The 24,138-nt window shown below is 43.2% G+C and overlaps 2 protein-coding genes, 1 non-coding gene and 1 pseudogene across 5 annotated transcripts; 2 read left to right on the plus strand and 2 right to left on the minus strand.

The window, feature by feature from the left end:
* Positions 1 to 3,353: 3,353 nt before the first annotated feature.
* LOC133914909 (uncharacterized) lies at positions 3,354 to 3,629 on the plus strand. The gene has a single exon (XM_062357874.1). It carries the CDS (start codon positions 3,354 to 3,356, stop codon positions 3,627 to 3,629), a length of 276 nt encoding a protein of 91 aa, XP_062213858.1.
* A 4,241-nt stretch (positions 3,630 to 7,870) lies between these two features.
* LOC133917171 (small nucleolar RNA Z247) lies at positions 7,871 to 8,009 on the minus strand. Its single transcript, XR_009909581.1, has one exon. It is a non-coding gene; the product is annotated as a small nucleolar RNA Z247 (small nucleolar RNA).
* Positions 8,010 to 16,618: 8,609 nt separating this feature from the next.
* LOC133917064 (ALA-interacting subunit 1-like) lies at positions 16,619 to 22,972 on the plus strand (annotated as a pseudogene).
* LOC133917063 (uncharacterized) lies at positions 20,226 to 23,903 on the minus strand. Of its 3 annotated transcripts, none has more exons than XM_062361018.1 (11): positions 23,389 to 23,903; positions 23,162 to 23,264; positions 22,759 to 22,772; positions 22,287 to 22,505; positions 22,119 to 22,190; positions 21,834 to 21,923; positions 21,685 to 21,723; positions 21,475 to 21,579; positions 20,993 to 21,204; positions 20,761 to 20,870; positions 20,226 to 20,663 (listed from the first exon to the last, which is right to left on the minus strand). In XM_062361018.1, exons 1-11 carry the CDS (start codon positions 23,836 to 23,838, stop codon positions 20,659 to 20,661), a joined length of 1,419 nt encoding a protein of 472 aa, XP_062217002.1. In that variant the 5' UTR covers positions 23,839 to 23,903; the 3' UTR covers positions 20,226 to 20,658. The 3 variants fall into 3 exon arrangements, with proteins under 3 accessions (XP_062217002.1, XP_062217001.1, XP_062217003.1); XM_062361017.1 differs by having other exon boundaries at positions 21,039 to 21,204; positions 23,389 to 23,900; XM_062361019.1 differs by lacking the exon at positions 22,119 to 22,190 and having other exon boundaries at positions 21,039 to 21,204; positions 23,389 to 23,901.
* Between the last annotated feature and the right edge of the window lie 235 nt (positions 23,904 to 24,138).

Here is a 24,138-nt window from a genome sequence, read left to right on the forward strand (position 1 = left end):
GTTTCGATTTCCCACGACGTTTTTTAAGCAGTACTCATGTCACCTACACTTCTAACTCAGCCATGTTTTGGGTGCACAGAGCGATTGCTAGGGCTGATTTGAGTATCTCCTGCAAGTTTAGATCTGGCGCGTTAGTTTTCACAAATGATATAGGGGCATTTGGTTTCATATCAGATCAACAAAAGATATGCAAATGCTAACATTTTATTGTCCCAAGGACTTCTAGTTAATGTACAGAAATGAGCTCCTAAAACTGAACATAAAAATTGTGCCAGACAAATATATGCAAATTGAAATAAACAATTCAGGAACAAGGAATGACAGAAGAAGTGGTGGAAGTGTGTTAATGCACCTTGCACCATGTTGTTCAACTTGGTCAGTGTAAAATTGGCTAGAGAAACCAGAGAAGGAGCTCAAGTAATAATAAATACTCACCCTCAATATTAGAGCAGAGCTTGATTCATGTTAGACTCTAACTGTGACTCAGTAGATAACAACATGTGTGAGTTATTCAACAAATGGATCATTGAGGCTAGGTTATTCCCAAGCATCACCATGCTAGAGACAATTAGAAGGAAAGTGATGGTTATGATTCAAGAGAATAGGAGTAAATCAGAAAGATGGATCACAAAAATATGCTCCAACATATATAAGAGTCAGGCTTCTGTCATGCAATTCATAATGGTGCTAGGCAATTTGAAGTTAAACATCATGAAAATAAGTTCACTGTGAACTTGGACAAAAGAGAATGTTCATGCAGGTACTGGTCACTATCAGGGTTGCTATGCCCTTATGCAATCTCTGCCATATTTTTCAGGACCAACACCCTGGACGATTACGTTGCCAACTGTTATTCAGTAGAACAATTCCTCAGCACTTATAGTCACTGCCTACAACCAGTAGAGGACATGAACAGTTAGCTAGTATCTGACAGGGAACCACTCAAAGCTCCTAAGTATGTAAGGATGTCAGATAGGTCTAAGAAAGAGAAGAGAATGGAACAAGGTGAGGGTCCCAAAGCCATTAAAATGTCAAAGGTAGGAACAATGATCAAATGTAGAAAATGCAAATGTATTAGTCACAATGTATCAACATGTGAGAAGAGAAGTAGTGATGCTCAGTCAATTGCTGCTCCAAGTGCCCCTCACGTTAAGGTTATTGCTGGTCCAAGTGCTACACATGGCTAGTCTGTTGCTTCTGAAAGTGCCATGCCTGCTAATTCGGTAGTTGCTCCAATTGTCATGATACTTCTGTCAAACACACAACAAAGCTCAATCAACACAAGGAAGAGGAAGGCAAGTTCAGTTACAAGCTTGCAATATGAAAAAAAAAACCAGTACTTCTAGGAAACAACTAATTATTGTCACTTTGATTAATTTCTATTTAACAACTTGTTCATTATGGTAATCCTTTTTTTTTTGCTACAGACAACCAAGAAGATGTTGTCCAGCTGTGCTACAACTAAAGTTGCAACATGATCTGGTGGCTTAGCTTCTATGAGCCTAAATGCCTTTGTGACTATGTCACAAACTAGTTCCAGTATAACCATCAAGATCAATTCTAGCAAAAGCAAGTGCTTAAGTTTTAACTCATGAGCTAGCTGGGCATAAACCAAATAAGACCAGGACTGGACCACTCCTTATGTTTCCTCCATGGGAGTCTGTAAAACTATGACATATGTTGTGATGCCTCCATTTCAATAAATTTGTGAACTGTGATATAGGATTCTACTACAACAAGCTATATTCCTAAGCTGTGATATACAGTTAGGACTTATGTGTCAAGAAGTTGTATTTCGTTCTTATGTTATTGCCAGACTTGTGGCCACTGTGTGATGTGTTATGTGACATTGCCAGATGATATGTTATGTGACAATATTTGGTGTATCAGATCTGAATGTGTGATATGTTATTTACTCATGCCATGATTACTTTCCAGGGATAACCATGCTTTTTATATCTCTTTTGGATTGGTCAGATTTGAAGTTGCCCCTCATTTTGCCAACATTTGAATGATTAAGGGATTTATTTTGTATTATAATTGATCATAAGACTAGTCATTAACATTTGTGTGATACAGGATGATGAGGCTCAGCTATTACCAAAATCTGAATGAAAACATAATATTTTGCACATTCCACCTGTCAAAATTTCCAAACCAAATATTCACGAAGCTATTGTCACGTAACACACCATCTGACAATGTATACTGGCCTATTACCAGGACAATTACAACAAGATATGCTAACATCACTCCTAAGAACACAAATATCTCTTTCTCTAACTTACGGATCCTAGCACTGAGCAGTGCATTCTCAGCTTCCTTCTCCCTTGCGTAGCGTCTAACTTTAGCCATCTCCCTCAATGCGTCTACGTCACTCCATTGCTCATTTAGCTTCAATGTCGCATCACCAAGTGCCGATCTCAATTCATTCCTCTCCCTTTTTAGTACCCTGATGGTGTCGTGTAGATCAATAAGAACCTGGCACAGGAAATTAGTCGTCCCCTGGTCGTACCAGACAAAGAAATTGCATCCTCATGCGTGCACTTCAAAACAAAGAAATCAAGCCGAGCGCGAACCAAAGACAAATCCATCCACAACAGATGGAAAATTCATCGATATCACTCACCCATGCTCGCTCACACTTCAGGTACCTCCGGGCAGGGTTCTTATTGCTCCACGAGATCCATCTCGTCGCCTTCTTCTTGCACTGACACACCACCGGCGGCTCGTATTGCAAGGGTCCCTCCCTGTATGGGATGAGGGACGATGAGCTCACAAGATTACAGCTCCAACCAGACGACGAGTCCGAGCTCCAGGTGGGGGTCACCATCTGTACCGGTGATCCACCGGTGAGCCCTAGGTTATGGGTGTAGAATGGGGAATGGGGGAAGAAGATGCGAAATCAATTTGAGACCGGCAATTTAATTTCAGTGTTGTGTTGACATGGCGATTTTGCAACGTCACTTTGTCCATATCGCCCAAAACACGGCTGAGTCAGGAGGGTGGGTGATATGTCGGACAAAACCGCTCTAAAAACCGTCGCGGGGAGTTGAAACGACTGGTTTCAAAAGTTGCAGGAGAAAAAAAAAATCCGGTTTTTCACTTAAGGGGAAAAAAGCAGACCACAGCAAAAGTTAAGGAAGGTAAATTGGACCTTTTCCTAACCAGACTTTTCCTGTATCTGCTCCCGCTCACACTGCATCCATGCATGCATGGGCTGGAGCCGCTCGTCCTCCCCTCCCCGCGCACTATAAATGGCTACGAAATCTCAACGCACAGCCCCCAAACCCCAACGACTCGCTCCTCCCGTTCCATTCCATTCCATCCCCTTTAGCCGGCCCGATCGATCGATGGAGACATCGGCGGCGATGGACCACTGCACGGTGCCGTCGCTGTCGGCGGAGGAGAAGCGGCGGATCGAGCGGGTGGCGCGGTGCGTGGCGCGGGACCGGGACAGGGACCTGACCGAGAAGCTGCTGTTGCGGCTGCTCCGCATCACGCGCAACGGGCGCCGGTGGGGGTTCCTCGCGCCGGACCACCCGCTGCACCCCTACTACCTCCAGCAGAAGGTATCCGAGCGCTGCCGCATCCTCCGCCCGCGGCCGCCCACCGCCGCAGACCGGTGATCCGTCTCCTAGCCATCTCCCATGCATTGCATGCGGACGTGCAGAGCAACCATTAGTCCCAGACGCCTTGTCTTCTTCTCTTCTTCTTCTTGTTGTTCTTCTTCTGGTATATGCACAGATTAGACAGCATCTTGGACTAATTCTTGGCATGATATGAGGTCGGAAGAAACATGCAACCGTGAATTCAGAACGACATTGCTGTGCTGAATTGCGGCAACGATGCCAGCGCTGAATCATTTTTCAGATTTGGGACGAAGATACGTGTGTGAAATAATCAGAGGTGCGGAAGTTTGGATGGAAACGCCGTGCCTTCTCCTGGCAGGCGTGTACGTGTTAATATAGGCGAGGAAACTCCCCTCGCATGGATTACAATTGGTTTGCATGTCTTGCGGTGATCACAACTAACTCTATCTAGAGTACAACAGATCTAACTAATAGCTGATCAACCTTGCACGTCATACAAACACAAACTCTGAATTACATTTGTTTATCTAACACTCCTCCTCAATCACAACCGCGTGAGAGGTTGAGATTGTGCTTGAAGTTCTCCAGCTGTCGAACAGTCATTGCTTTGGTGAATCCATCTGCCACCTGATCACCGGAGGGAACAAAGTCTATCTGCAAAAGATTTCTAGAAACTCTTTCCCTAACAAAGTGATAATCAACCTCAATATGTTTAGTTCTAGCATGAAACACTGGATTAGACGAGAGGTACTTAGCTCCTAGATTATCACACCACAATTTGGCAGCCGGTGGAGTATAAATACCAACTTCTTTTAATAATGTCTGAATCCACATTATCTCTGCTGTTGCATTTGCAATGGCTTTATATTCTGCTTCGGTGCTTGATCTGGAGACTGTGGCTTGTTTGCGTGCACTCCAGGATATTAAATTTGTTCCAAGAAAAATAGCAAACCCTCCAGTAGACCTTCTGTCATCTAGAGAACCTGCCCAATCTGCATCTGTAAAACCACTGATCATCATTGAATTAGACCGACTAATCTTGAGACCTACCCTCGTATTCTGTCTCAAATACCTTAATATTCTTTTTACTGCTGTCCAATGAACCTCAGTAGGTGCATGTAGAAATTGACATACTTTGTTAACAGGGAATGCTATATCAGGTCTGGTGAGAGTTAGATATTGCAGAGCACCAACTATACTTCTGTAGTTTGTAGCATCTTTAGTACCCAAAGGAGATCCTTCAAACGCAGATAACTTCTCACTAGTAGAAAGTGGTGTGCTAACAGGTTTACATTCTGACATATTTACTCTTTTAAGTAAATCAGATGCATACTTATCCTGTGTTAAAACTATACCATCACGTACCTTGCTCACTTCAATTCCAAGGAAATAACGCAATTCTCCTAGATCTTTCAATGCAAAGTCCTGTCTCAGATCATGTAACAGACTTGTAGTGGCTTCTGTAGTTGAACTGACTACTATAATATCATCAACATAGATCAACACAAATACTGTTACTCCTCCTTTGTTAAAATAAAACAAAGAAGTATCTGCCTTTGATGCACTAAAGCCAAGTTTAATCAATTTAGAACTGAGTCTAGCATACCATGCTCGTGGTGCTTGCTTCAAGCCATAAAGAGCCTTGTCCAATTTGCATACAAAGTTGGGCATTGTGATGTCTACATAACCAGGAGGCTGTTTCATGTATACTTCTTCTTCTAGTATCCCATGGAGAAAAGCATTTTCTACATCTAGTTGCCTCAAACTCCAACCTTTTGAAACAGCAATAGATAAAATAGTCCGAATTGTAGTCATTTTCACAACTGGACTAAACGTATCTTCGTAATCTATGCCATATCTTTGTTTGAAGCCTTTAGCTACCAACCGAGCCTTATATCTGTCTAGACTCCCATCAGCTTTAAGTTTCGTTTTATATACCCATTTGCAATCTATGACGTTGCTGCCTTTCTTAGGTGGAACCAAGTGCCAAGTTTTATTCTTCATTAATGCATTGTACTCTATATCCATAGCTTCTTTCCAATGTTTGCTAATTAGAGCTTCTTCTACACTGTGTGGTTCATCACTAATAGCAGCAAGACCATAGCGAATACGACCATCAGTAAATACCTTAGGTTTCGTGATTCCATCCTGGAGTCTGGTTCGTGGCCGTCCTTGTGAAGCTTGTACCGGTTCTGGAGCTGCATCCGATATAGGATCCGAAGCCTCCGGCGTAGAAGATCCGGCTTCAGGCGGCGACGCAGAGACTCCAGAAGGCGACGCAGAGACTCCAGAATCAGGCTGGGCAGATCGGACAGATCCCGAGTGGGATTCTATCGGAGTAGCACGGTCCCCCCCTGGCGCCGGACTCCGCGTGGCGTCCGCACGTGGAGACGAGCCCGGATTGGCCCATGTGTCGCCGGAAGAGGTGCCTGCCGATCCCGGAGCTGCTTGGCGCGGGAAAAAGGACGGACTCGTGCCTGTGCCATCTCCGGATGTTGTGCCCTGTGTATCATCTGTTTCTCCACAAAAATTATTAGAGTTTTCACCATTAAACATATGATCAACTACAAATTCTCCCCCTATTGATGGATTAAGCAAGGAAGGAGGAAGAAGAAGAATTTCAGAGCGAATTCGAGCGCCTGCATTGGCATGTAGTTTAGCAAAAGGAAAAATATTCTCATCGAATATTACATCGCGAGAAATATAAATACGTCCTGACGTGATATCCAGACACTTAAAACCCTTGTGGAGATTGCTGTAGCCAAGGAAGGCACATTCCTTAGACCGAAAGGCAAGTTTATGCTTGTTATATGGGCGCAAATTCGGCCAACAAGCACATCCAAAGACGCGCAAAGCTGAGTAGTCAGGTTGGGTATGGAACAGGCGCTCGAGAGGGGTCTCAAAATTGATGACTTTGCTGGGTGTTCGATTGATGAGGAATGTAGCCGCAAGGAAGGCTTCATCCCAAAATTTGAGAGGCATATGTGCATGAGCTAAAAGAGACAACCCTACTTCCACAATGTGTCGGTGTTTTCGCTCAGCGGTGCCATTTTGTTGGTGAGCATGAGGACAGGAAACTAGGTGAGAGACCCCAATTTTTGTAAAAAAGGAGTTCAGTCTCTCATATTCGCCTCCCCAGTCGGTTTGAACAGCAATAATTTTTCGACCAAAAAGCCTTTCAACAAGATTTTGGAAATCTTTAAATTTGTCAAACACCTCAGATTTGAATCTTAAAAGATAAATCCAGGTAAATTTGCTATAATCGTCAATAAAACTCACATAGTATTTGTACTTGCCCACAGAATCTGGCGCAGCACCCCAAACATCAGAGAATATGAGCTCAAGAGGATAGGTGGAAGTACTCGTAGATGTAGGATACGGGAGCTGATGACTTTTTGCTTGTTGACAAGCATCACACACAGAACCTTTGCTTGAATCAAAAGAATATGGAAATTTATATGTTTTAAGAATCCTTTCAACAATAGGAAATGCAGGATGTCCTAAGCGACTATGCCATCTATCAAGTGGCACTTTATTGATTCCAAAGACTTGCTTGGGCGTAGGTGCAGGAGGAAGGGGATACAGCCCCTTTCGACAGGGTCCCTTAAGAAGAGTGCTCCTCGTGTCCCGATCCTTTATAAGAAAGAAATTGGGGTGAAATTCAAAGAAGACATTATTGTCGGATGCAAGGCGATGAACAGAAATAAGGTTCTTTTTGGTAGAAGGAACATGTAAGATGTCATGAAGATGTAGATTACGATCTGGGGTAAGAATTGTAGATTGACCAATATGTTTAATGTTCATACCTGCACCACTAGCGGTGTGGATCTGATCAGCACCATTGTATCTGTCACGGATAGCCAGCTTCTCAAGCTCTCCTGTGATGTGGTCGGTAGCACCTGTATCGGTGTACCAACTGTTGTCGATGGTGTAGGAGTTCATTGCAGCCGCCACATGTCTCTCTTCTGGAACGTAGCTTTCATCAAACCGGTGCCAACACCGATCTGCAGTGTGGCCGGTTTTGAAGCAAACTTGACACTGTGGTCTGGAGTTGCTACTGTTGGAGCCACCACGGTTGGAATTACCGCGGCCAGTACCTGCGCTGTTGCCTTGTCGTTGATTGGTGTTGACGCTGTTGGTGTTGATTCGTCCGCGTCCACCAGAGCCCCGGCCACGGTTGGTACTGCGGCCACGGCCAAAGCCTCCTCCACGACCACCTCGGTTGGCCATATTGACCGAAGATGCAGAGTGACCATTGCCTAAAATCTCCATGCGAGTCTCAAAAGCAAGAAGTTGAGTATAAGCATCTCTTACCGACACAGATTCCTTGCTTGCAAGAAGGGCAGAGACTATGGGATTGAAATCTAAGTCAAGCCCGGTGAGGATGTATGTCAAGAGCTCTTCATCTTCAATTGGCCTGCCGGCAGCCGCCATCTCTTCTCCAAGGGTACGCATCTTGCCGACGTACTCCGTGATGGTCTGGTTTCCCTTCTGCGCCGTGGCCAATGCGAGCCGTGTGTTCACAGCCCGAGCTCTATTCTGCGACGAGTACATTGCCCCGATCGCAGACCAGAGATTCGCCGCCGTTTCTTGAGCAGCGACTTGGGAGAGAACATCTCGTCCTAGGGAGCCGAGGACGAAACTCAGGACCTGTTGATCCTTGGCATACCATTCATCGTATGCTGGGTTGGGGATGAGAATTTCCTTGCCGGCGGCATCCTTGCCATTAATCTCTTCAGCAGGAATTGGTGTTGCCCCGGTAAGGTGTCCCTCCAAGCGCGATCCTCGGACGGCAGCGAGTATCTGCGCCTTCCACATTGCGTGGTTGGATTTGCTGAGTTTTTCGGTGATGGCGACTCCCACCAGAGGATTGACAATGGCGGAGGAGGAAGCCATGGTGGTGGTAGATGGATTTCAGTTTGTGGTATTGGCTCTGATAACCATGTGAAATAATCAGAGGTGCGGAAGTTTGGATGGAAACGCCGTGCCTTCTCCTGGCAGGCGTGTACGTGTTAATATAGGCGAGGAAACTCCCCTCGCATGGATTACAATTGGTTTGCATGTCTTGCGGTGATCACAACTAACTCTATCTAGAGTACAACAGATCTAACTAATAGCTGATCAACCTTGCACGTCATACAAACACAAACTCTGAATTACATTTGTTTATCTAACAACGTGCGCTTAATCCGCACCAGATATGGGAAGTGTCCCCGTATGAATCGAGGAGCCCACTGTCTTCAAACCTTGGCTATACGTTGTATATACCGTGAAGCTATGGGGTAATACTTTCCGTATCGATATTCATATATACGAGATCTGGAGTTGTATATACCGTGAAGGTATGGAGTAAATACTTTCCGTATTGATATTCATATGAGTTATGGAGTAGTGCGAAGTACCAGCTGTTGAGATCATTTTGTTCGAAGTGCAAGAGCAAAATAAAACAAGCCCTATGTGGTCAACGTCTGCTGGATCCTTGTCTGGATCCAGCGAACACTGCTCTCAACATTTTCTAAAACCATCAAATAATTTTCAAAAGTAGTTCAGCAATTTAAAAACATGACAACAATTTTAGAACCTATTTCAACATTTTCCGAAACCTGTCAACAGTTTTGGAAATCCAGTTCACCATCTTTTGGAGCCAAGTTAAACAATTTTTGAAACCTAGCTCAACAACTTACTAGACCGGTGTGAAGCATGAAAGGGAAAGTGTACCGGAGGTAGAAGCAGTGGCGAAGCTAGTCATTGCTATTGGGGTAACGTGACCCTGATTAAATTCTATAAATTATATGAAAAATTAATGTTTCTTGCTGATTATTTATGTTGTTGATCTTGTCGCGAAAAGATGATAATCTTGACGATCTTCCCGGCTAGCTCTGCACCGAGAAGAGCATTGGAATTTTGTTGACCGTTAGATTTGTAAGATCTCAGTCACCTTAATCTAGCAGTTCTTGTAAAATTAACCACTGGATTGATGGCAAGAGTAATAGATTGTATATTGCCATACAAACGCTGCAGAGATCAATACGAGCCGAGCTCGTCGGTGTGTAGGCCTGAGATGCATGCCATGGCACCCGGGATAGGACACAAGTCGGAGCCTGCGTGAGAGCGGAGAGCGCGCGGCAGCGTGAGGAAGCTGAGGAGGGCGTCGACGAAGTCGGAGCCTGCGTCAGCACAGAACGCGGTGACGCGACCTGTCCACGACGAGCTTGATCTTGATGGCGGTGGCCATGGACGTGCAGCAATGGTTGCAGAATCTAGTCCTGGCAACGGAGCAAGCCGGGGTCGTATACAGTAAGAATGTATCCGATCTAAACCTGAATTAAAAATTCCGATCCGAACCTAAACCACAATGGGTGCAAAATTTTCCTCGTTCCGAACTCAACGGGGACATAAAATCCGACAGAGATCTACGGGTGTGACCCTTAATATGAAAAATACTCAACTATACAAAGTCTAATACTCCCATTCATTTACTTTTAGACGCGCGGATTTGAAATATTTGGCTAAGCCTATGTTTATTTCAGCTCATAATTATAATAAGCTAGCTTATTTGTTCGGAGCTGAAACAAACAGCTAGTTTATTTGTTCAGATTATTATAAACTGAAGCTCAAATTATAATAATCCCATAAGCTATGTAAATGAGCTTATTTCAATTTATTTTGATCTTTTACTGTACTGTCCATCAAATTTAAGGAAAATTATTCGTTAATATCACTCCCACACCATACACTTGAATTCCCCGCCCCCTATTAAGGGTATTACAGACTTTTATCAATAATCCAGATTTTAATAATTTAGGTTGCCAAACACCTCACAGCTTATTTCTCTCTAATTTATTATAATATAACTTATTATAATTCATCATCTATAAGCTAGTTATTATAATCGTGAGCTGAAATAAACAGAATCTAAATAGCAGCGAGAGCGAGGAGCAGTAACAAGCGGACGGGTGCCAAGGTGGCAGGAGCCGGAGGCATCGAGGCTGGCGAGAGCCGGGGAGCGAAAGGCGGCTGCAACTATGACGGAACGGTGGAGAAAGTGGAGGATCATGTGGAGCATTTTAGCTAGGTTAGCTACTTAGCCAATTAATATTGTGCTAGGCTGGATTGGCTAGATCCATTTTCGAACACCTTGTAAATGAAAATTGACCCTATCTCTACCCGAGTTTTTTTTATTTTTATATTTTTTCGAGTTTAAATTTAAATAAATAGATTCCCGGTGAAAAGATTTACAAAAGTAGGCGCCCACTGCCTTCTCAGAGGGTTGCAGCCCTCTCAGAGGGCGGGTACGGGTGCTAACCGCCCCCTGAGAGGGCGGTAGGCCTAACCGCCCCCTTAGAGGGCGGCAAGAGGGGCTAACCACCCTCTCAGGGGGCGGTTAGGCCCTGGGGGGCGGTAAGCCCCTAGCCGCCCTCTGAGAGGGCGGTTAGGGGCTTTTTTCATGTGAAATTAATTTTTTCCATTTTATCCTATAAAAATGTATTATTTTTGTAATTGAAGAAAAAAAAGAAGGGGTGTAAGAAAATTAAGAAATTAAATTTGGAGTAGGTTATGTAATAACGGGAGGAAAAAATCAGTAATTAGCAGTTGCAGCATTTTACGTGGGTATGGGGTGCGAACGAGGACAAACATAGTATTGAACACATGGTGAAAACATTACAATACACTGTAACCGCGACGACATGATGAGGAAACAAAGGTGGCATGTACGGTTCACACTAAGACCTTATTAGTGCGCCGATCCTAATCATAACATGCCTTAGGGAAGGAAAGTATGTCGGGTTACATTAGGTACTCTCTACTGCATGCATCTAGGATACTTTCCCTTTCGGAGGGCATCGGGACCTGCCGCCTTAGCATGGCGGGCTCTCTCCCGCTTCCGTTCCCTCTCAGCCTCTCGAGCCTGAGCCACGGTACGGTTGTGCACCGCCTTCCTCATGCGCTCTTCTTCCTCCCGCTTGAGACGAAGTTCCTCTTGCTGTTGCTCGTACTCCCGACGTGCGTACGCTTCCTTTCTACAGCTCATGTTCATGTCGACCCACAGCTTCTGTGAGTCATTTTGCTTATTGTCGAGCCACTGAATAAAATCACAGAGCGGTGGAGGGGACTAAACAAATGGAACAAGATGAGCGGTTAGTAAAAGAGGGTGCGTAATCGGAAGAGATGAGGCGGACATCTGTTACCGTACCGGTCGATAACCAGTTGTTGCATTGCGAGGCTTGTCATACTCGTAGTTGGCACACATGAAGAAGCGTAGTCCATAGGTGTATGAGATGTCCTGCGACTCGCGGAGCTTACAAAGGTCACTACATAAGCACATTGGTGGTTCGAGACCTTCAGGTACGGTAGTCCCCCAATGTTTCTTTGGTGGGCTCGATGGAGCTGAGGAAGACATTGCACTTGAGAGATATGAGAAATGAGCGATGCTTCTCCGTAAGGAGGTTTGGCTACTTATAGTTGGGGGAGGCAGGAGCATTGGATTCGCTCTTAAAGAAAGGAATTAGGGCATGGGCGTAGCTGGCGGGAGGAGCATCGGATTCCATCTTGAAGAATGTGACAGTTTTGTCGTTGCCCATGGTCAGAGATTCCACGTTTATTGGTACCCATGTTGTCATTTACTGATTTGAAAAAGCTGGATAGTGTTGTCACATCTTGTTTAAAGCCTGCGGCAGGAGGCATGTGTTGTCAAGTCATGGTTAAAGTTTAGTGGTGTGGTCACTTGTTCATTGAACGTGTCTGAATATGAAATGCATTTACGAAATGCTAAGTTGACCATACAAAGTGAACGTGTCTTAATACATATGAGCACATCACGAAGCGAATACGCATATGTTAGTTACAAAAAATGTAAAATGCTACTCATGCCTCCCTCGTTGCCGTCGTCCGTGCGCCCCATCGTGGTCCCGATGCCGCTGGTTAACCCTCACGTGACCCCTGAAGTAGGTGAGGGGGTCAGGTGGGCCGACGTGTCTGGTAGGCCTAGTAGGGACCACCGGTGTCGAGGGCTCGTGGTGCGTGGGCTGAGTCCGAAGCGGTGCATTGGAAACCTGGGACCGCTGAAGGACGTCGTAGTCAGGTGTGCCCCCGAAGAAGTCACGGACGATGTCGTATGCGGTGTCGGGGCCAGCCTCATCCTCCTGACTAGGGTAGAAGGACTGTGAAGGCTCGGCAGGCGTCCATGTGTACTGGCTGGAGGGGCCTGTGAACAAATAATCACGTTAGATACGAACAATATGGTATTGAAAGTAGTAGTAAAAAATGTATAATTGTACCTGCGTGGTATGACGGTGCAGCAGAAGAAGGCCACACTGACGTGTCGTGGTACGTTGCAGGGGGGTAGGGTGTGGGGCCGCCGAAGACTGAGCCATCTCTACATTTGAAAGACATGTACATTAATACATTGAGAAATAAATACAAGAACAACATACTTCGAATGCAAATTAACCGTACGCGAAATTAACACATATTAAAATGGTACAAAACTAGCTGACCTAGACAACATGTGCATCACCGCCTGCACTTTTGGGACAATATTTGTAAGTGTGACCTACTTCATTGCACTGACTGCATCGCTTAATCCTAGGGCCAGCCTCAGATTCATCCATATCGTTACGAATCCGTCGAGATTGTCTTTGGCCCGGTGCGCTCTTCATCTTTCCCAAATCAGGCACATATATTCTTGAAGGCCCTGGGTTACTTGTAAAAGTGTCAACAATATCGTAACCATACAGCTCCTGGTTCCAGGTGTTCAGTACTTGATCTTTCATGAAATATTATGACACATATTGCCTTGGAAGCATATGGTGCTCCGCGCACGCAGCTATGACATGTGTACAAGGTTTGTGGAGTAATTGTGGCTTCTGACAACTACATATGCATGTCCCACTCCTTAGCACACACTCTTGAACATGCCGCTCACGTCTACCCCCCCTCCGACCCTTATCCCGACACAGGACATTGAACCTGTGCTCTGTTGTGCCCTCTTGATTTGCGCGATGCATGTGGACCTTCCTATTTGCCTTCTCCATGTACTCACATAGCATCCGGTCATAAAGCATACGATTGTCCTCCATTACAACCTTAGCAGCTGCAAACCGATCAATGAAGTACTTGCAGGTGCCATGCAAAATGCCTTCTACAATTCCAACTAGTGGTAGGGACCTCATTCCTCGCATGACCCAGTTATAAACCTCTGCAAGGTTTGTAGTCATTACTCCATACCTGGCACTACCACTGTCGTACAGCAGAGCCCATTTTTCATTGGGCTCATTGCGTATCCACTGTGAAAAGCTCCTAATAGATGAGCCAAATCTCCGTACAATCTGTGGAGTATCGGTTGGGAGCCGACCGAGAGCTATTGGTTCCTCACGGTTAGGTGCGGCCTCCGCAGTTTGTTTAAGAGTCAGTTCATCAAGTCTTGCCCATAATGCATTGAACTTACGTTGTCGGTTCTGACTGCACAACTTCTTGAAGAGCTTCATTAACTCTTTGTTTTTAAACTGTCTGTAGAAGTTCGCACCCATATGGCGCATGCACCACCTGCTTTTGAGATCTGGCCACTGTACTGGTACACCCCGTCGCACGCTACCGTGTTTCATATCCAGCAAAGCCTGCAACAATCCTGCATGTCTATCATGAATGAGACACACATCTGGTCGGTCAAGAACAATTGCATGCTTCACCCGCTCTAGGAACCAATACCAGCTGTCCCCATTCTCACTCTCCACAAACGCAAACCCTAGTGGCAGCACTTGGTTGTTACCGTCGACCCCTATTGCAGACAATATCTACCTTTTGTACTTCCCAGTTAGGAATGTTCCATCTAGGCATATGATGGGTCGGCAATATCTAAATGCTTTGATAGTTGCACCGAATGCAAAGAAAGCACGCTGCAACACTCCTTTTCCGTTGTACTCCACATCAGTAGAGGGGTAATGCTTGATATCATAGTAGCTGCCTGGATTTCTTGCACAAATTGTGGCTAATTGACGAGGTAGATTGTGATACGAATCTTCATATGTACCGAACCTAATCTCAATAGCCTTTTATTTCGCCCTCCATGCCTTCGCATAATTTATTGTTTACTGGAACCTTTGCTCAATAGCACGGATTATTGATCGTGGCTCATACCTTAGGTTGTCCACAATCTCTCCGTACATAACATTTGCAATGAAAGCAAAAGACAGGTTCCGATGAGCGAACTCTATTTCCTCAATATGACAATTATGTTCCTTAACTATTGAGCATTGCCAGTAGTCTGCCCATTTCCCTCTAAATGCGTGTACCCGCCAAGGGCACTCAGGAACCAAGCACTTCACATCGTACTCTCTTTTACTTGATTTAACAATCTTGAATTGCCTACGAAGAGACAACGACCAGAATTTCACAGCATCAATAACTGCCTCTTTTGTAGGGTACATAGCACCCTGTGACACCTCATTCTCATGGTATGGCCACGGTGTCTGGTCAGCCTCGCTAACCACCAACTTCAAAAATTCTTGATCCCGCCACTCTGCAGGAACTGCAGCATTACCCTCCTCATCAGAAGAATCCCCCTCGGCAAGGCCTTCCTCCAACTCTTCATCCTCCAAATCCATATCTTCAATGATGCTAGGGATGTGCTCCCCTTCATCAGCTACACCCATCGGCTGCAGGTCTGGAACATCACCAATCTCCTCTCTGGACCCTACATTAGCCGCCTCTGACTCATCTTCCATTGCCTCACTTGGTCCTGCTACTGCTTCTTCAGAGTTCACCTCATTTTGATCTTTCAGGTATGCCGCAGCTAATAAAACAAGCGGCATGCCACGTTCATAGCATATATCTACATACTGCCTCCAAGTTGATGTGGCTTTGATGGGAACAAGCTCACCAAAGTATCCATGACTAGCACGGCTCAGAACACCTTTCAACTTCAGTTCATATTGCTGCGGATCCAGTTGGAAAAACCGCATGAGCCATTTGCACACCCCCACAATAGTCCTCTCATTAGCCTTACTAAGCCCCTTCATAACATGGCGAAATCTAGAGAGATCTACACCGTTGGGACCGTACATAATTTCACCCTCACCATAATATATCTGAAAAATTAATTTATCTCCCATTCCTGGAAACACCCGCAAACATAACACATGTTAAGACAACAAACTATATTTCTGATTATCGGATAAAATAGTTTTTAAATGCTACCCTAGATTCGCAAATTATCATCTACTGTTGACTCATACGTCCGCATGTACAAGTAATATACTATAAACTATATACTACAAACAACATACTGAAAATAATATACTACAAATAATATACTACAGGTAACAAATTGAAAATAATATACTAAAAATAATATTCTATATTCAACTATTATCGTGCAATTTTCTAACTAAATTTTACAATTTTCTAAACCCTAGATCTAAATATCTAAAATCTATGTCATATACTACTACTGCATTAATTAACAACAATAAAAAGGATAAAAAGATTGACTTGAAATTTTTTTCCAAATCCGCAGCCCAAATGCAGCAGAGCTTCGCCGATCTCTCTTCCTCCCCTCTCCTCTCCTCTCTTCTCCTCTCTCTTCTCAACTTTTCTTTTTTTTCCGAATTTTATGGTTTTTTCTCCAATTTTCGGGATTTTTATAGACTCAGGGCGCAGGGGGCCGGCGCGGGGCGGCGGGCGGGAGGAGCCCTTACCGCCCTCTGAGGGGGCGGTAGGCTGTGGGCACCGAGCGGGAAAGCCTACCGCCCTCTCAGGGGGCGGTTAGCACCCGTACCCACCCTCTGAGAGGGCTGCAGCCCTCTGAGAGGACGGTGGGCGACTACTTTTACAAATCTTTTCATCGAAAATCTATTTATTTAAATTTAAACTCGAAAAAATATAAAAATAAAAAAACTCTCTCTACCCGACCACTAACCGGACCCGTGATCCCCATGGGGCCAAAATTGCACATGCCTCTCGTAGGAACCCGACCCACTCTTATCTATTGTCAGGCCTAGCAGAATCCGAGGAGACGAAGAGTTGTATTGATGTTGCAGGGAAACGGTAGCCACGCTGCTCGGCCTCGGCGCGCGCTCGTGCTGGACAGAAATGCGGCCAGGCCCATCGTCTCTCTTGCCTTGTCAGTCTGGAACTTGGATCACTTTGCAGCTCACCACGGCACGTAATATTCACCAACTCCAGCTCATCTCTCTCTCTCTCTCGTCGCAGGAGCAGAATCAGCAGAACCCATCTTCCTCCACCGCCCATCGGAACCCACCGCCCGCGCCTCACGCCCTCACCTCCTCCTCCTCCCCTTCCAGAGGCCGCCCTGGTAAGTTCTTATAATCCAATCCACCTTGTCTCCTCTAATCTACGAGCAGTTACTCTGATTCCACCCAACCCTTGCCGTCTCCATGGTTAGGATACTCCGCAATTTCTTGAGACGTGATTAATCGCAGTTTTGTTGTCGCCGTAGAGTTCTCGACGCATCTGACCGAATAATTCCGTTCACCGAAAAGTTCCGTTCCTTGTATGCGATTAGGTTGAAATGTCGTAATCTTCATGCGACTGCCGTACATGCCCGTGATCTTCATTGGTAGGGTTGTCAATGTCATGATCATCACGTAATCGCGGTTTAGACGGAGACGAAGGTAAAGCGGGAAATAAACAGTCATCGCCACGGTCTTGTTCTACCATTTTTCAATTGTTTAGGACCTGGTGGGTCCCGATTACTCCAAATTCCCCTTCAACTAACTCAATTATACGCTAACATGACTTTTTCTCTACAGTTGTCGAGTCTTGGATTTTGATGATCCCTTATTTGCTCATAATTCACAGTATACCACTTATTTCCTGCTAATACCTGCTACTTCTCGGGAAAAGATTGTTAACTCCTCCAATTTGGTTATTCACGCAGATGGATCCTTTTGAATCAGAGGGTGACTCCAGGAAATCCAATAAGCCTAAATGTATTCGCCTCTTTCTTTCCCCTTCCTCCCTTGTATTTTTGTTATGCCTTACAAATGCATGCTGTGTTATCTTAAGAATTTTTGGATTAAATATTATTTGAATAAATTGACAAGTGCAGCATAATACGGACATAAGACTGGCTCTTTCTGTGTGCAGATTCTAAGTTTACACAACAGGAGCTTCCAGCATGCAAACCACTTGTGACTCCTGGAATTGTAACTAGCTATCCCACTCACCATTTTTTTTTTACCATTTTCAAATATATGTTTGCTGTAGTATCTGACAAATTTATGAATACCTTTCATGTGATGATATATTGTTATGCATAGGTCATTTCTGCCTTCTCGCTAATTGGCATCCTATTTGTCCCTATTGGTCTTGCGTCGCTTTCTGCATCACAAAAGGTAAATCGAAATATGTTTCGACCACATTCTTTGTATTTGTGATTTTATATGGTGCATTTATTTATTCTGTTACTTGACTGCAATATAGATTGTCAAGCTGATAGATAGATACGATACAAGCTGTGTGCCTGTGGCTGACAAGGTTGGGTTCATTCAGAATTCCAAGACTGTCAAATCATGCACAGGAACACTAACTGTGAGTATGACAGAAAAAGTTGGATTTAGTTGAGGCGGTAAGTGTGATGGATTGCCCTTATTTATTGCTCATGCTGTTAAGATGCTGTCTTAGATCTTTTTAGCTCACCAAAATTTTATAAGAAATAGCTGGTTATTGAATGCTTTTTAGGTGCCAAAGCATATGAAGAGCACAATCCACATATATTATCAGATTGGTGACTTCTATCAGAACCATCAACGGTATATTCTTGAATCAAATATTCTATTAAAAAATTATTGCTTTCATTTTTGGATAAGCTACTTTTTTACAAGAAATATGGAAATATTTTTTCACCTTTGGATGATCCCAAGATATTTTGCTTTTTTATGTGATACTGTTGAATTAAATACCATGTATACGTTTATCTACCACATTAGGCATTACCGGGCATGTATTGACTTTCATGGTGTCATGCCAGTACAAATCATGCTGACAATCAGACCTTTTTTTCGTCTCATTTTTTCGTAGGTATGTGAAAAGTCGCAGTGATAAACAGTTGCGGTATAAAGAGGCTGCACACTTGACAAAAGATTGTGAGCCTGAAGGTAATAGTGCTGATGGTTCTCCGATTGTTCCATGTGGCCTCATTGCTTGGAGTTTGTACAATGATACATATACAGTTTCGATCAACAAGAAGGCTGTTGAAGTGAATAAATAGGATATAGCTTGGCAGAGCGACAAGAATAAGAAATTCGGCAGTGATGTTTATCCCAGTAATTTTCAGAAGGGGAATCATATAGGTGGTGTTAAGCTAAATGAGAGCATACCAGTATGTGAGATAGTTCCTCTATCTTCAACATTGAATATTTTCACCACCTCCATTTCATATATTTTCTTCTAGATTTTGTTCTAATTAAAATATTTGCCTTTCCATTTTTCTCTGTGATAATTGTTTAGTTGAGTGAGCAAGAAGATCTCATTGTTTGGATGAGAACTGCTGCCCTCCCAACTTTCAGAAAGCTTTACGGCATAATTGAGACAGATATTGTGGCAAATGATCAAATAACAGTGGTTATACAGAACAACTATAATACTTATAGTTTTGGAGGGTCGAAAACATTGGTCCTTTCAACTACATCTTGGATTGGAGGCAAAAACAACTTCATTGGTATTGCATATCTGACTATAGGTGTCTTGTGCCTTTTCCTTGCAGTGGTCTTCATAGTTCTCTACATGGTTAAGCCAAGGTACATTATGTTGTTGCCAGCATAATGCTTGCTACTATATCGTATTGGACATAGACATACCCTTTCTTAGACATGTTTTGAAGTTTTCAACCCTCTCACATCCCAAGAGCCTCTGTTATTATTCTGCCACTTGAATGTATTTCTTAATTCTGTCACTTGTCTGATTAGATTAAGTCAAAGCAGTTATCAATTCTGTTAATGTCGATAGAAAATCATAAACATGAATTGCCCTCTTGAACATGCTATATTATGCAAATGGTTGTAAGTTCTATTTTTTTTAAACCAAGTTGTAAGTTCTAATTGTTGCAGGAAGCAAATTTACATTTGATTCTTTTCAGGACTCTTGGAGACCCCTCATATTTGTCATGGAATAGAGATTCCATGGACTATCCAGACTAATACAATGGAATCTTTTATTGATGAGAATAGTAGAGCATTTTAATGGGTAAATATCGTGCACGTGTATATCTGGTTGTTTATTCTTATTCCTACTCAATTTCTTTGCAATAAGCTCATAGGCATGAGAATACTATTTACTTTAGAGCCATAATAATATAATAATGATGGAAACTGTATTGTACTAATTTTACCTGGCAATGCAAGATTTGTTCCTGAGTAAATTAACTAAAATATAATTATTGTTGCAAATTACTCTCAATTCTTATTCCAGCTCTTATTTCATAATTCCCTATCTGTATCACACAAAGCTAGTGCCTCCAAGTGGCTAATATTATTTCTGATCATGTGAAGTCTGATGAGCTGAAGTTATCCTGTCTTCTGTGATTTGTCTGCTTGTAACCTAAATACTGTGACTTATCATTAACTTAACTGTACAAACAGTTCGTACATTAATCTTATAAAAAATGTAGGATGGATCATTCAAGAAAATATAAATACAAATGCAGATATGATATTGGGTTATTGGATAATTACATCAAATCCTTTAACTTGGATAACTTGGTATTGGTTTTTAATCACTTATTGAATGATCAACAGATCAAATAACCATTGCTGCTCAATAATTTTTCTTTTGAAGAAAATTCAATGTATCTTATCAACTGTGCAATCTAATCCTTTGAACGAACACTTTTGTTCAAACCAATTTGTCAGTGGCCTAGAACACTTCTACCAATCAGTTGCCATTGTTTGCGAGCACAGTAGCTTGAAAGGTTCGTCATATTTTTCTTTTCGAGAACTGAAAGTTCTTCATGTTCATTTTGCTTCATCATTGGCAGGGCAAGATTGTAGGCTCCATGGGTGTGGATATGCTCCTAGTGCACATTTCAGGGCCAATTTCTGTGACCCCTTCATCCTGCGTAATTATAGTTTTGCTGATCAATAACCTTGTTCTGGATATGTCACTAGTTAATTAAATGAAGAAGGCAGCATGGAGAGAAGGCAACCCGTACCTTTGCAAGGTTTCTGAAGTAAATTGTTGTGTAGTTCCCTGTTGGGAAGAAAACTTCTATTAGATCTGCAAGAACCAACTGGGGCTGGGAGATAGCTCCATCGTACCAATCTTTAGGAAAAAAAAGGGAAAATCCATTAGACCATTATATAGGTAAAAGGTATGACATTCGAGTTTGAGCATGGTTATTTTGCTGATTAAAACAGAATGAGAAAAATAAAAGAGCAACAGACCCGCTTATTTTCTTGAGCATAGAAAAAAGAGGATAACTTCCATTACCAAGTGTCCTGGAATCTCCGATTCGTTTGTCAAATCTCCATATTCTGTGGTTCGCCACAAAACTAAAACAACAGTCGTGGCTAACATTAATATTCTCCAAAAATGTGGATAGTTTGTATTCTGCAGGCTCTGAAGAATGTGTCTGATCTATGACCACGTCCACTGTCTGGATTATACATGAACCAAGCTTGAAGTTAGATGCTAAACAAGTTTGGAGTCATTAAAAAATCTGTCAAGTAATAGAACATTTGTGTTTCAAAGAAATTGTTTATTTGATATAGTCAATTAAGTTTATTTTGAGTTTTAACTATGTTAGAGTGAACCTCTTTCTGTCCAAAAGAAAGAATGGGTCTTTTGTGCATCATCTGAAACAGTGAGCTGGTCGACTTCTAACAGTACGAGGTTCAATATTAGAATCCATACGATTAATACTCACACAAAGAATAGCATGAAAGTTGTCCATATCCTCTGGATCTGAACTATTAAATCTCTTATTTGTAATAGTTGCGTCAACAATTTCTGCTCCTGCATCTGTGAGATACTGCTCATGAAACCAAACATGCATGTCAGTTACCCACATTAATTTTGTTTATTTGATAAATTTAGTCTGCAACTGCTGCAAGCCTGAAATAGAAAGCGAAGTTACCTGTAATTGGTAACTTTCTTTGACAAATGTCCACATTCCCTACAGTGGTAGATGGAGCAGGTTTGATGAGCATTATTAAGCATGATTTATTCTAAAATTTGCTTAAATGGACAAGAAATTTACGGTTTTATTGGTGTGGAGTTGCATACCTGTGTGTATTCAATCCATGCTACTATAGGCTTGAATCTTGTGCTAAGGTTTGCAGCTGCTTTTTTTAAGCATAAATAGTTTGCCTTTATCTGCATTGGCATGCTAGAGCGATGAGATAAATAGTCTGCAGGTCCTTGTACAAATTGCAGAAACTCTAGTACTCAAATAATTTGGCAATATTAGTTAAACCGCTGTTGATTGTGGTAATATTAGTGAGCTAATAAAACATCACTTTCTTGCATAATCATTCCAATTCAAATAGAGTTATATTTGGTGGTCTTAACTGCATCATATACAGAATTAGCCCTGTCTTCGGAGTTTGTGAAAGTTCCCAAGTACTTGATCCATTCAGCGCTCTTGAGAGTGAACCATCAGAGACAGAATATTAGTTCTAGGTATACATAACCATCTAAACATTCCAAATGAGGCTCAGATTCCAGTTATTGCTTTACCTGCAATGGTGTATCCTCCTCTAAGGGCACAAATGCTGCAAAGTTGCAACCTTTATCTTCATCTATATTGTTCATGAAATGTGCACTAAACTGCGTGAGTTTCTGTGCATCGGTCCTATCCACAAGTTGTATATTTCCACCTGTATAAGATTGGAGCACACACGGAGAAGCAACTTGATTTGATGTTATTCCCTTCAGGTTTTCTAGCACTCCGAGTAGCTGCATACATGTCGAAAGTAATCACGAGCTGAATGTAATAGAACATTATAAGTGTAAAGCATTTATTTCTGCAAGCCCGGCTCTTTTTTCTCCCAGATTTCTGTTGCTGCTGTTGTTTCATTGTAGAAGAGGGTGATGTTTTGTTGAATATTCTGATATTTGTACGTCTGAGTTATTCATTTTTTGGGATTTTTCTTTCTAGGCAGAAGGATCCCTTGGACTATCATCACAGTTTGTGTCCTGCATTGCTCACCTCAAAGAATGACACTGCAGACAAAGGTGGAAACAACATTAATCCGATCAGTCACGGATGACATGTATAGGAAAAAAAGAGGCAGTTGAAAATACTTGGAAACAAACTTGACCCACTTATTCATTTGAAGGAAAGAAAGCACAGGGTGAGCTTTCCTGTACTTATATATTTACCTTGGCGCTACTCGAATGAAACTGATGATAACAAGTGAATACATTGGACGTGAAAAGTTCAGAAAAAAATATTTCTGTGTTTGTCTGAATAATTTACCACAGCTTCAGCTTGGCATGTACTACTAGCTGTACGTTATCAATCTTACAGTGTGTGTTTCAAGGAGCTGTTTGGAAGAAGGGGTTGCTCAATTTTGCATAAGCACGTGCTACTACACTACTACTGCTACTACCTGGAGAAGCCGTTGTGTCGATGGAGAAGTTGGCGAGAGGGATAACGAACGACTTGATCCTCCCCGTGCAATACTTTGTCTTCGACGCCATCTTCGACATGTTCTGTACACACATGCACACTTCTCATACTTTTTACTCAGCGAATTAATAATAACAACAAAAAAAATACAAGGCTGCAACTCGAAAATGCTGGCGGCGGGGTGGTGGCGAGAACTCGAGTGTGTACCTGCATGAGAAGGTAGCTCTTGCCATCGCCGGCGTTCTTGATGACCTTGAAGCCCTGTCCGTAGTATATCTGAAACATCCTCGCGGCCTCCACCCTGGAGACCGGCCCGGCCACCACCGGCGCCGCCGCGGCCTTGGGCTTCTCTGCCGTGGCCGCGGCCGCGGCCGCGGCCGCTGCAGCGCGCGTCCACGGCGAGAGCACCTGCCACAGCGCCGCCCAGAGCAGCACCGCCTGCAGGAAGCTGCAAGCAGCAGCCATTTCCCTCATCGGTCGCTCGATTCTTCGAGCTTGTGAAGAAGGGTCGGGAGGAAGTAAGAGAGCCCGTGAGCGTGCCGCCGAGCCAGACAGACAGGGCGTACGTTGGGAGCCTCTCTTTGTCACGGCTCGGGATTGGTAGGATTCCTGTGATTCTGTGAAGCGGTCGGATGCATGAGTTGGCGGGCAACGCATGTGCTGCCGCTGTCGCACTGCAAATTTGCTGCGACGCGTGCAATGGATGGATTGTTGCGTTTTGGTCAGTAGCACAAACGAACCAGACCATCTATGGCCTGGAGGCGGTTGTACCATACCCACTAGAGATCAAATTTCAGGTTTATTAAATTCTTTAGTTATAGATGATGTTTCCACCGACAGTGAGATATATATGATGAGTTTGTTAATCTTCAAACTCTATATCTCTAATCTTCAGTAATCGCTAAGTGAATATATATATATGGTGCGTGTTGTCCTAAGGTTTCTAAGAAAAAAGTA

Source organism: Phragmites australis, chromosome 4 (assembly GCF_958298935.1).
Source record: "Phragmites australis chromosome 4, lpPhrAust1.1, whole genome shotgun sequence".
Classification (NCBI taxonomy): Eukaryota; Viridiplantae; Streptophyta; class Magnoliopsida; order Poales; family Poaceae; genus Phragmites; species Phragmites australis.

Coding starts and splice junctions, on each gene's coding strand:
- LOC133917063 (XM_062361017.1), bottom strand. CDS start 23,838: ATGCGTTGCCCGCCAACTCATGCATCCGACCGCTTCACAGAATCACAG. Junction 21,724..21,833: donor CATGGATTGAATACACACAG/GTATGCAACTCC, acceptor CTACCACTGTAG/GGAATGTGGACATTTGTCAA. Junction 20,871..21,038: donor CGGAGATTCCAGGACACTTG/GTAATGGAAGTT, acceptor TTTTTCCTAAAG/ATTGGTACGATGGAGCTATC.
- LOC133914909 (XM_062357874.1), top strand. CDS start 3,354: ATGGAGACATCGGCGGCGATGGACCACTGCACGGTGCCGTCGCTGTCG.